The sequence below is a fragment of the Erinaceus europaeus genome, chromosome 17 (genome assembly GCF_950295315.1).
Source record: "Erinaceus europaeus chromosome 17, mEriEur2.1, whole genome shotgun sequence".
Lineage (NCBI taxonomy): Eukaryota > Metazoa > Chordata > Mammalia > Eulipotyphla > Erinaceidae > Erinaceus > Erinaceus europaeus.
In genome coordinates this window covers 39,752,673-39,765,030 of record NC_080178.1, presented here as the reverse complement: position 1 = coordinate 39,765,030, position 12,358 = coordinate 39,752,673, and the positions used below count along the sequence as shown (strand labels likewise).

Below are 12,358 nucleotides of genomic sequence, written 5' to 3'. Positions count from 1 at the left end.
CCCATTCTCCTCTCAATTTCTCTCCATCTCTATCAAATAAAAAATAAAGTTAAAAAAGAAATAGAAAAGGCCAGGGAGATAGCATAGTGGTAAAGCAAACATTTTTGGGAGTCGGGCAGCAGCGCAGCGGGTTAAGTGCACGTGGCTCAAAGTGCAAGGAAGGACCTGCATAAGGATCCCGGTTCGAGCCTCTGGCTCCCCACCTGCAGGGGAGTCGCTTCACAGGCGGTGAAGCAGGTCTGCAGGTGTCTATCTTTCTCTCCCCCTCTCTGTCTTCTCCTCCTCTCTCCATTTCTCTCTGTCCTAGCCAGCAGCAACATCAATAATAACAACAACAACAAGGACAACAAAGGGAATAAATAAATATAAAAAATGGAAAAAAAAAGAAAAAGCAAAGACTTATGCCTGAGGATCTGAGGTCCCAGGGCCTTTGGAATGGTCCCTGGCACCATCATGAGCCAGACACAAACAGTGCTCTGGTTAAAGAAAGAAGAGGGGCCAGGTGGTGGCATACCTGATCAAACACACACATAACAGTACATAAGGACCCAGGTTTAAGACCCAATTCCCCACCTGCAGGGCGTGAAGCTTCAAAAGTGGTGAAGCAGTACTACAGGTGTCTCTCTGTCTTTCTATCTCCCCTCTCAATTTCACTGTCTCTATCCAATAATAAACAAACAAACAAACAAATAAATAGAGAAGAAAAGGAAGGAAGGAAGGGAGGAAGGGAGGGAGGGAGGAAGGAAGGGAGGAAGGAAGGAAGGAAGGAAGGAGGGAAGGAAGGGATGGGAAGCGGGGCTTGGTAAAATAACTTTCTTGGTTAATGTCCTGGTTTGGCATGTGCATGGTCCAGGTTCGAGCCCAACCCATACAGTACAGAGGGAAGCTTCTATGCTATGCTCTCTTTCACTTTCTCTCTTAAAAATAAAAACAATATATTGCACTAAAGTAAAAGACTCTGGGGTTGGGGGAAGGCTCAGGTCTTGGAACATGATGGCAGAGGAGGACCTAGTTGGGGATGAACTGTTATGTGGAAAACTGAGAAATGTTATGCATGTACAACTATGTATGGTATTTTACTGTCAAGTGTAAACCATTAATCCCTCAATAAATAAATTTAAAAATAATAATAAATGAATAAAGCAAGCAGTCTAGGAGTTGGCACAGTAAACCAGGCATTGTACTCTCAAGTATGAGGTCCAGAGTTCAATACACAGGATGAAATATGCCACAGTGATGCTCTAGTTCTATCATAAATAAGTAAATGTTTAAGAAATTATTTAGGCAGAATTGGTGGTAGCAGACTCATTAGAGCACACATTTGACAATACACAAGCCCCTAGTCCCCAATTCCCGGTTAAGAGCTCCATGAACTGTAAAGCAGTGTTATCTCTCATTCTCTCTCCATTCCTTCTCAATTTCTCTCTGAATCTATCCAATTAAACAAAATAAAGATAATGCCCTGTGGCAGTTCTTTTTTAAAATTTTATAAGTATTTTTATTTTATCTTATTTATTTTTGGATAAAGAGAAACTGAGAGAGGAAAGGGAGATAACGAGAGAGAGAGAGAGAGAGATAGACCTGCAGCCCTACTTCACACCTCGTGAAGCTTTCCTCTGCAGGTAGGGAGCAGGGGCTTGAACATGGGTCATTGCTCACTGTACTGTGTGCACTTAACCAGGTGCACGACCGCCTGGCCCCCACTGTGACAGTCCTTTAAAAATATACTTTAAATAAATAATTAAAATCTTGGGAATTCTAATAAAAATGGTCATCCAATCTGTTTTACAACATAAAGACTAAATAATACTCCCTAAATAAAAACTCCCTATAGGAGTTAAGAATTGTTTAGGGTAGGTAAAATAGCTCACATGGATAGTGTGTTGCTTTGCTGTGTACAACCCAGGTACAAGTCTAGCCCCAACTGCATTGAAGGAAGTTTTGGTGCTATGGTCTCTTTCACTGTCTTTATTTTTTTATTTAATTATTTTACTTTATTTTTTTATTGTTACCAGGGTTATTGAGGGGGCTTGGTGCCTGCATACCAAATCCAATGATCTCAGTGGCCGTTTTTCCTCTCCTTTCCTTTCCGTCCCCTTACCTTCCATTCCTTTCTTCCTTCCTTCAAATTTTTTTTATTACCTTTATTTATTTATTGAATAGAGACAACCAGAAATCAAGATGGAAAGGGGTGATAGAGAAGAAGAGAGACACACCTGCAGCACTGCTTCACCACTCACAACTTACCCCTGCAGGTAGGGACTGGAGGCTCAAACGTGGGCCCCTGCTCATTCTAACATGTGTGCTCAACCAGGTGCACCACTACTGCCCTTTCTTTCTTTCCTTCCTTCCTTTCCTTCTCTTTATTTTTTCCATTCCTTCTTCCTTTTACTTGGTAGGATAAAGATTAATTGAGAGGAGTGCAGGAAATAGGAAGAAAAAGAGAGATACCTACAATACTGCTTCACTACTCATGAAGCCTTCCCCCTCTAGATGAGGTACAAGTGCTTAAACTGGGTATTTTCACAATTCATTTTTAAAATACTTATTTATGAATGAGAGAGAAGGAGGAAAAAGGGTAGTAGCAGAGTATCACTGAGGTACATTCAATGCATAGCACTGAATTTAGGCTCATGCATGAGAGTTCAAGGCTTTACTCACTGTCCCAGGCCACCATTCTTTGTCTCTATCTTAGAAATAAAGAAACAAAGAAGAAGGAGGAGGAGGAGGAGGAGGAGGAGGAGGAGGAGGAGGGGGCAGGTGGTAGTTTGCCTGGTTAAGTACATATATTAACATGCACAATGATCCAGGTTCAAGCCCCTAGTTCCTACCTACAGGGGGAAAGCTTCACAAGTGGTGAAGCAGAGGTATAGGTATCTGTCTCTTTTTTCCTCCCTCTCCTCAATTTCTCTCTGTTCTATCAAATAAAATAAAAAGAGAGAAGAAAGGAACTGAAAAAATTCTTTAAGAGATAACTATAATTACACTGCAGAGTACATAATTTCTCTGTTATAATGTAACTGCATATGATCATTTATTTTTGCAAATACATCTGTTAAAATACATTTCTGATACCAGAGACCATAATCATAAACTTAATAGATACAAACCAACCTTGATGAGAAGAAGCTGACAGCGAAGATAAGTAGCAGAGAAGTCAGCTACCCCTGCCAACTCAGACTGAAGTTCTCCAAGTCTTTGCAGATCTCTGTAGTGAATAAAAGCCTTAATTAAACAAAGGTTAGGATTATGACAATAAGGGAGATAACATAATGGTCATGCAAAGAGACTTCTGTGCTTGAGGCTCCAAAGTCCCACATTCAATCGATGCATCACCATAATCCAGAGCTGGGGAAAAGAGATCATGTCAAAACCATTCACCACTTTACACCTGTAACTGAGTAAGAAAAGACAAAAATTTATTATTAATAAATTCTAGTTAACATGTACTATTTTTAAGGCAGAAACTCTCTTTTTCACATCTAGGGTATTGGATATAAATTAATGACAGTAACCAATGCTGAAGTGCTTGTTAATGAAATTGGTTCATTTACATTTTTATTTTATTGATTTATTATTTGATAGAGAAATTGAGAGGGGAGAGGGAGTGAGATATAGAGATACCTGCAGCCCTACTTTACTACTCATGAAGCTTTCTGCTCGCAGGTAGGGACTGGGGCATGAATAGTCCTTACACATTATAATGTGAGTGCTTAACCATGTGTGCCACCACCTGTCACAGTTTCAGCTAATATAATTTCTTTCTTCTTTTTTTAAAAAAATGTTTATTTATTTATTCCCTTTTGTTACCTTTGTTGTTTTATTGTTGTAATTATTATTATTGTTACTGATGTCATCACTGTTGGATAGAACAGAGAGAAATGGAGAGAGGAGGGGAAGACAGAGAGGGGGAGAGAAAGATAGACACCTGCAGACCTACTTCTCCACATGTGAAGTGACTCCCCTGCAGGTGAGAAGCCTGGGGCTCGAACCCAGATCCTTATGCCAATCCTTGTGCTTTACCCTCTGTGCTACCACCCGACTCCCTTTTTTTTTTTTTTTGTTTTAATCTTTTTTTGTTGGATAGAGACAGTCAGAAATTGAGAGGGAAGGGAGATATAGAGACACACCTGAAACAATGCTTCACTACTTACAAAGCTTTTCCCCTGCAGGTGGGGACTGGGGGCTCAAACCTGGGTCCCTGTGTACTGTAACATGTGCTCAACCAGGTGTGCCATCACCCAACCTCACTAATATAATTTATTTAGAAAAATTAAATAAATTATAAGAGCTAAGGAGACAGCATAATGTTTCTGCAAAAGACTTCATGCCTGAGGCTAAGGCCCTAGGTTCAATACCCTACCATAAAGCACTACCATTTATCAAGGCTGACCAATGTGTGTGTGTCATATTTAAATAAATTAAGTTTTTAAAAAGTGTAATACCAGGCAGGGATAGATAGCATAATGGTTATGCAAATACACTCTCATGCCTGAGGCTCCAAAGTCCCAGGTTCAATCCCCTGCACCACCATAAGCCAGAGCTGAGCAATGCTCTGGTAAAAAAAAAAAAAAGAAAAACAAAAATAAACAAATAAAAAAAGTATAATACCTTTAAAAATTTCAACTGTAGTACTGTATAAAAATCATACATATGGGGCACCAGGCAGTAGTGCACTAGGTTAAGTGTACAAAGTGCAAATACCTGCAAAAAGATCCTGGTTTAAGTCCCCAGCTCCCCACCTGCAGGGAAGTTGCTTCACAAGTGGTAAAGATCTACAGGTATCTATCTTACTCTCCCTCTCTCTCAATTACTCTCTGTCCTATCCAATAATAATAAAAAATATTTAAAAAGTGGAGAAAAATGGCCTCCGGGAGCAGTTGTCTATTGTCTATTGTCTGGGATGGCATGATACCACAATTCCGTCAGGCATGCCTTAGTCTTAAACACCAAGACCCAGATAACTGGATTTTAGCGACACAGGAACTTAGAACAGGCTCTTATGGGGCACCCATTATGACACAGGCTTATGCAGTTACCCCACATAATCAAAACGGGGCCTGCTTTCAGTGCGGTCGCCAAGGGCATTGGCGTAACCAATGTCCAGATAAGATGCGAACATGCCTCCAGTCAGGGCAACCACACCTCCAGTCAGGGCAACCCCGCCTTCAGTCAGGGAGCCAGAGGCCACGAACACCTTGTCCTAGATGTCAGAAAGGTTTTCATTGGAAGAGAGATTGTTGGTCCAAATTTCATAAAGATGGCACGCCCCTGAATGGCAGAATTCGGGGCCTAAGATTTTGTGGACCACTCCTGTTTTAGAAGGAGGTCACCCTACTATGACAGTAAGGATTGGCAATATTCCTTTTAAATTTTTGATTAACACAGGGGCAGCAAAGACGATTTTAAGGCAAGAAGAGGTTCCCCAAAATTGGGAACTCCTCCCAGGACCCCATTTACATGGAGTTGAAGGGTTGACCCAAGCCTTTCTCACAAGAGATTCGCTCATGTGGGAAGACCCTGAAGGGACTACAGGACACTTCTGCCCTTTGGTAGCTGATATTAGCACCAACCTACTGGGCAGGGATCTTGTGAAATGTCTTGATGTTAGGATATCCACAGATGCCTCTGCAGAGCGTAACACCCACTCCTACAAGACTAGATCTATTTAGCACCCCCAATACTAACTGCCACTGTTCGTAACCAAACTCTCTGCTTAGACTGCCTTTCTAATAAGCCAGTCTGGGTGGAACAGTGGCCTTTGCCTAGGGATAAGCTAGAAATTTTAAAAGAGCTTGTCCGAGAGCAGTTGTCCTTGGGACACATTCGTCATTCTCGAAGCCCATGGAATACTCCTGTCTTTGTGATTAAAAAGCGCTTGGGAAAATGGCGCCTCCTCCAAGATCTCCGTGCGGTAAATAAAACCATGCAGGTCTGGGGCTCCCCCCAAAGGGGTTTGCCTCTTGCTTCTGCAATTCCTACGGGAATTCCAATCATAGCTATTGATATACAAGATAGTTTTTTCTGTATTTCCTTGCATCCGCAAGATTGTAAATGTTTTGCCTTCTCTGTTCCTTCTATTAATAACGCCAGCCTTGCCGATAGATTTGAATGGGTGGTGCTGCCCCAGGGCATGGCCAATAGTCCTACAATTTGTCAAGAGGCTGTTAAATCTGCCCTTTTCCCATATATTCATAGGGGCCTTAATGTTTTTCACTACATGGATGACGTCTTAATATGGGGAGAATTAGATACAGATCTCTGTACCCTATGTGATTTTCTCATTCCTGCCTTAAAGAAAAGCGGCCTTAATGTAGCTCCTGAGAAGATACAGCTAATTCCTCCAATATCTTTCTTAGGTTCAGAGATTTCTCTAATGGAAATTCGTCCCTTAAACCTAGTGTTACTTTTCCTTCTAACCTAACTCTTGCTTCTTTACAAAGTTTTCTTGGAAATTTAAATTGGCTTAGGCAGTATCTTTATCTACCTACTAGCTGCCTCCAACCACTGTTTGACCTGTTAAAAGGGCATTGTGGCAGAACCATGGGGTTCTCGAGTGGCTTCACATGCCAGTAGGTGGAGCTCCAAGACTCCTCACTGAGACAGACGTGTTAGCATTCATGGTTCACCAAGGGAGAAATATGTCTGTGCAGGTCTTAGGGAAAGAATCGGATTTAATTATTCTTCCCTTTTCTCTCACAGATACAGAGTGGCTCATATGCCATCATACCCATTTTGCAATAAGCTTCGTGGGGTTTCCAGGACAAATAGATAACCATTTTCCTTCTAATAAATTGATAGCTTCTTTACCTCTTTTGCCTCTACTAGTACCTAAACTTTTCTCTCGGGATCCCATCCCCTCTGCTCCTACAGTCTTCACTGATGGTGGAATAAAGGGAGCTGCTGCTCTTATATATTACCCAAACAACCCCCTAAACCTCTCTTTACTGAGCTTCCTGATAGTTCCCCTCAGTACAAAGAACTTTATGCTGTTTTCCTTGCATTAAAAGCTGTACCACAATCCTTCAACCTTTTTTCTGACAGTGTGTATACTGTTAACTTACTTCCATGGCTTGCTTGTTCTTATGTGAGAATTGATGACAAACCACTTCCCCCTCTCTTGATTCAAATCACCTCTATGTTCTGTTCTCAAACCCAACCACTGTATATTCAACACCTTTGTTCCCACAGCCCTCTTCCTGGTTCCTTGTCTGAAGGTAATGCTGCAGCTGACCGCCCTGTCTCCACAGGTACTCTCCTAGTGTCTGTCTCTGATCCTGCTGACTTTCATTCCCTAACCCATGTTAATCTTAAAGGCCTTCGAGCTCAATTTCCTGATTTTCCTTTACCACAGTTGAAACATATCCTTGCTACATGTTCTTCCTGTGCAAGTCTCATAAAAACACTGCTATGCACACTCTTGGGGTTAACCCCTGAGGCTTACAAGCCAAATGCTCTTTGGCAAATCGATGTCACCCACATACCAAACTTTGGCAAACAAAAATATGTGTTTGTCTCAATTGATACCTTTTCTAAATTTATGTGGGCAATAGCTCAGATGGTAGAAAGCTCTAAAAAGCTTATAAGCCATATGCTCTCCTGTTTTGCTGTGATGGGCTTACCTCTTCAACTCAAAACTGACAATTGACCTATGTTTACCAGCAAACAATTTAAAGATTTTTTGTTCCCTCTGGAACATTACTCATACCACAGGCATTTCCTCATGATGGCACTGCTATCCCTGAAGAATAAGAAATACTACAAGAGGACTAGATGCAGGATACATCCCAGGATCCATAATACAACATGGCGGAATCTGGAAAATCTGGCTCACAGAGCCCTCTCTCCTACCCCTTCTCTGATGTCTTATATTATGACTGGCCAGTTGTGATTTGTGAGTGAATGTGTTGAATGACCAAAAATTTTTGTATGACCCATCTGCTCAGAGTACTCTAAAAGATAATTGACTTTATATAAAAATGCTGGACGCAGCCAAATTTTTTGGAGACGTCCAGAAACATTCAAAAAAAATTTTTTTTCTCTCTTTTGATTTTTATATATAAGTCTTGGTATATATGTAAAGTGCTTAGTCTTAAACTGTGTGAGTAAAGACCGATATAAATTTGTTTTAAAACGATATGTTTTTATAACAAAAGTTTTTCTCCTCCTGTGTGTTATAACTAAATGTTTATAGGTATGTTTCAAGTTTGGTAAACATTAACTTAATGGTTAAAAGTGTAACTTTGAAGCTACATTACTACCAGGCAAGGTAAAATTAATTTGCTAAAAGTAACTAGCTATTTAAGGTAAAGTCTAAATATTTAACATGACAATATATCCCCAAAACTAAAATGCAAATTCTCTATACAGGGCGCTTTTGGAGGGCCCCAAAAGTGCCCTGTAAACTATCTTGTGGAAATTAATCCACAACAGATCTGACATCAATCTGGCACTGTAAATGTTAAAACCATTGTCACTAATATGCAGTAACTCTCTAAGTAACCTGAGTCTGTTTATAGTCCAAAGTAAAAATAGTTAAAAAATCAAAATATATATTTTAACTAAAATTGGTCTGAAGATCCTGCTGTAGAGACAGGAGGTCACATTAGATGAACTTTTAACAAAATTGTAAAGATACTTAAACCAATTATAATTGAATCATCAATTATAGTAAACTTCTAACTTGTTAAAAGTTTTTTTTTTTCCACAAGTAATGGACTACAACTATGTCAGAGCCTTCACATGAAGAAGCATCTGCTCATATGGTAAGGTATAAAACTATAAGAAGTTCCTCCATACACAACCTATGTGAATTAACAACATTCACATATTCTTGTACACTTAACTGGTATATCTTGTCTTGCCACCATAGGCCTGCCTTTGTCAGCCAACAATTTAAAGATGTTTCCCTTTATAACATCACCCATGCCACAGACATCCCTTACTACCCCCAAAGACAAATGGCTGTTACCCTGGACATCACATCCAATGACTGCTTCCCTTAGACTTGAAATATGATCCCGCCTCTTCATACTAATGGATAAATTCCCCCTTCCTTACCTGACTACCCTCAGTTGTGGGACCCTTGCTTGTTTTACTTCTGCTCACAGTAGGTCCTATAATTCTTAACAAGCTCATGGCCTTTTTGCAGCAACAGATTGATGCCATAAAGATGCAACCTATACAAGTTCACTATCATAGGCTGGACATAGCAGAATATGGAGTTGCTGTGGAGGATTTGTCCCCCATCATCTGAATGTCCACCATGTAGAGGGCTGGCTAGCCAATGATGGGTAAAAGGGAAACTAGCGCTATCCAGTCAACCCAAGATAGGGTACCTGGTACTACTGGGCAAAAATGACCAGGTATTCCAATGACGGGTAAGACGGAAGGCTGATCCCCAACCTAAGACAGGCACAGTCCACCCTGCCACAAAATAAATTCCGCCAAACATCAAAACATGCACCCTTATATAAGGAAGGGGGACATGTGGGGAGCCACATGTGCCCTCAAGGTTGCTATTGGCATGACCATAGAGTCTTTGTTAAAAGATAAGTTCTTGCTTCCCTACACCTTAGAGTCTTTGTTAAAAGATAAGTTCCTTTTCCCCATGAATCACCCAGGACCTTCCAGTTAACGGCTGATTACCATGACAACACACCACTTCAATCAACAGTCCCCAGCTGCTAACTACCCCCTTTCCCCGGCCTTAAAAACAGCATCTTTGGTGCTAATAAACAGACTTGATAAAAAAAATTATTTAAAATAATAATAATAATAATAGGAAAGATACATCCCCCTATACTCAGTTGGCTAAGGCACCAAACCTATTTTTCTATAAAGCATTCAAATCAGATGCCCTGCTAACCACAAGTAGCAGATTGTGTTTCTTTCACAGGAATCCTGGGAAAAACCATCTGGACCCCTGCACACCCTGACATCACCAACTAGATGGCACGACTACAGTGGCACAACCCCCGAAACCCTAGATGCCACCTGACGTGATCTGAAGAACCTGATTCACAGACTCCAAGGACAGAATTTTCTTACTGCCTGTTTGCCCTTCCTGCTTCTGCTTTGCCTGTCACGTTTTGGTGGTTCCAGCTCACTGTCTACAGAGAAGCAGAATTCCAGTGGCCGACCTTCCTCATGCAGTGTTTCACCCCCTGCCATTTCTCCCCCTAGTCGCCTGCTTTGGACTGAGACTTCTATTGGACTTGCTGGTATACCCTTTGGACACTTTAGACAATTTTACAGCAGCTTCCTTCCCTTCACGCTGCCTATACTGTGGCCATTAGATAAAAGGAAAGGGGGAGATGCTGGGAAATTGTGCAGATGCAGTCACATCTGCCATGTTGTCCCCTCAGGCTATTGCTAGTTCCCGCGAGAGTTGGGACATTCTCAGAGTGCCTGTTCCACCATGTTGTGCCCTCAGGGCATTGTCTATTCCCTGCAATATTTGGAGTGCTTTGATTACTCCTCCTCCTTCTCATTCCCATGAGAGTTATTATCCTACCCTGGAGTGCTATGGTTACTCCTCCCCCTTCCCATTCTTGCAAGAGGTACTCTCATAAAAGCCCTTCTTCCGCACCTCTCTCTCTTGTTGGCCTTTCACTTCGGTGTTTAGACGCAGGAAATGTCGCTGCATGAGGCGGCCATTTTTGCTACCTCCATGTGGCCCAACCTGCTTCTCTCTCACCCAACTCTGAGGTGCCAGCGCAAAAGATTTGTGTTCCCTCTTTGCTCCGGATCTCCTCTCTCTCTTCTCCACGGCATGGCTGAACACTCTCTCTTTCACCTATCTTTCTCATTAATATGTAAATAAATTTTTTTTTAAAAAAAATCTTTTAAAACAAAAAAAGCAGTAACATTTTCAGATTATAAAACAAGTTAATTTTATTTGGGCACCAAAAGGAGAATTTAAAGAATTTAGCCAGTGTTGGTGTGAAAACTCCCAAGAGGAGAAACAAAAAGAAAAAAAAAAAAGAATGGATAAAGATGTAAATCCCTTTGGTGTACTGCACCAAAGTAAAAGTCTCTGAGGGCTGGGGGAATGTTAGGCCTTAAAACATGAGGGCATCTAGGTGATGTAGGTGATCTATCTTACCAGTCCAATAAATAAATCTTTAAAAAAAAAAAATAGGGCCCAGGCAATGGCATACCCATGTTGACTTATACAAAGAAGCTGTCTTTGTAATTTACTCAAGCCACAATCTAACTCAAATATAAAGAGATTGTGAGTATAGGCCAATAGAATAAAAATAATCCAACCTAAAACCAGAACTGGAAATCACTACCCAGTGCCCCACAGAACAATTTTATTTTATATATATATTTATATTTATTCATTTATTTTCCCTTTTGTTGCCCTTGTTGCTATTGATATCTTTGTAGTTATATAGGACAGAAAGAAATGGAGAGAGGAGAAGAAGACAGAGGGAAAGAGAAAGATAGACACCTGCAGACCTGCTTTACTGCCTGTGAAGTGACTCCCCTGCAGGTGGGGAAATGGGGGCTTGAGCCGGGATCCTTACACTGGCCCTTATGCTTCACGCCACGTGTGCTTAACCAGCTGTGCTACCTACCGCCCAACACCCCACAGAACAATTTGAAAGCCACACAAAGCTAGATTCAAATCCTGGTTCTGCTACTTTCCTAGCAAACTGCTTCCCTTCCTCCAACTTCCATCTCTTCTCTGTCAAATGGTAACAGCATATAATGGCAATGTTTGTAAGATCATCAACTACTACCGTGTCCTTTGCTTTCTTTCCCAGAAATTTCACTCTGACCAAAACTAGAAATCAAAGTAGGTAAACTGGAGGCTGGGCAGTGGTGTACCAAGTAGAGTGCACTCGTTATAATTCTCAAGGACTTGGGTTCAAGCCCCCAACCCCCACCTGCAGGGAGAAAGCTTCCTGAGCACTGGAGTAGTGCTGTAGGTATCACTCAGTAGTCCTTTCTCTCTCAATTTCTGTCTCTACCCAATAAAAAAAGCAAAAACTAGTCAAGCTATTATAATAAGGGAGACAGGCACTCCATGTGTTGGGAATGCACATATTTATATACAGAAAGGTAGGCAGATTGAAGCTTACTTGCAGCCAGCACCAGCCCAGACCAGTCTGACTAGTTGACCTGGATCAGTTTAACTAATCATGAAGAAGGGTCCATTGTGCAAATATAATCTGATCAATTATAAGCAAGGAGGGAGATGGGACTAAATAAAAATCAAACTGTATTTTCAAATCTCTTTGCAGTCTGTTCCACCTGGAGCATTTCCTACCTCACTGTTCCTCTCTTTATCTCTAATCTTAACCCACTGTAATTACCTTTTTCACCAAACCTTTGGAGTCTGTTTACT

The 12,358-nt window shown here is 41.1% G+C and overlaps 1 protein-coding gene across 1 annotated transcript in view; it reads right to left on the bottom strand.

The window, feature by feature from the left end:
- INTS4 (integrator complex subunit 4) overlaps positions 1-12,358 on the bottom strand; it is a 98,312-nt gene that overhangs the window by 18,007 nt on the left and 67,947 nt on the right. The window contains exon 15 of the mRNA XM_060177334.1: positions 3,115-3,208. Coding sequence (XP_060033317.1) covers positions 3,115-3,208 — 94 coding nt within the window. The remainder of the gene's footprint in view (positions 1-3,114; positions 3,209-12,358) is intronic.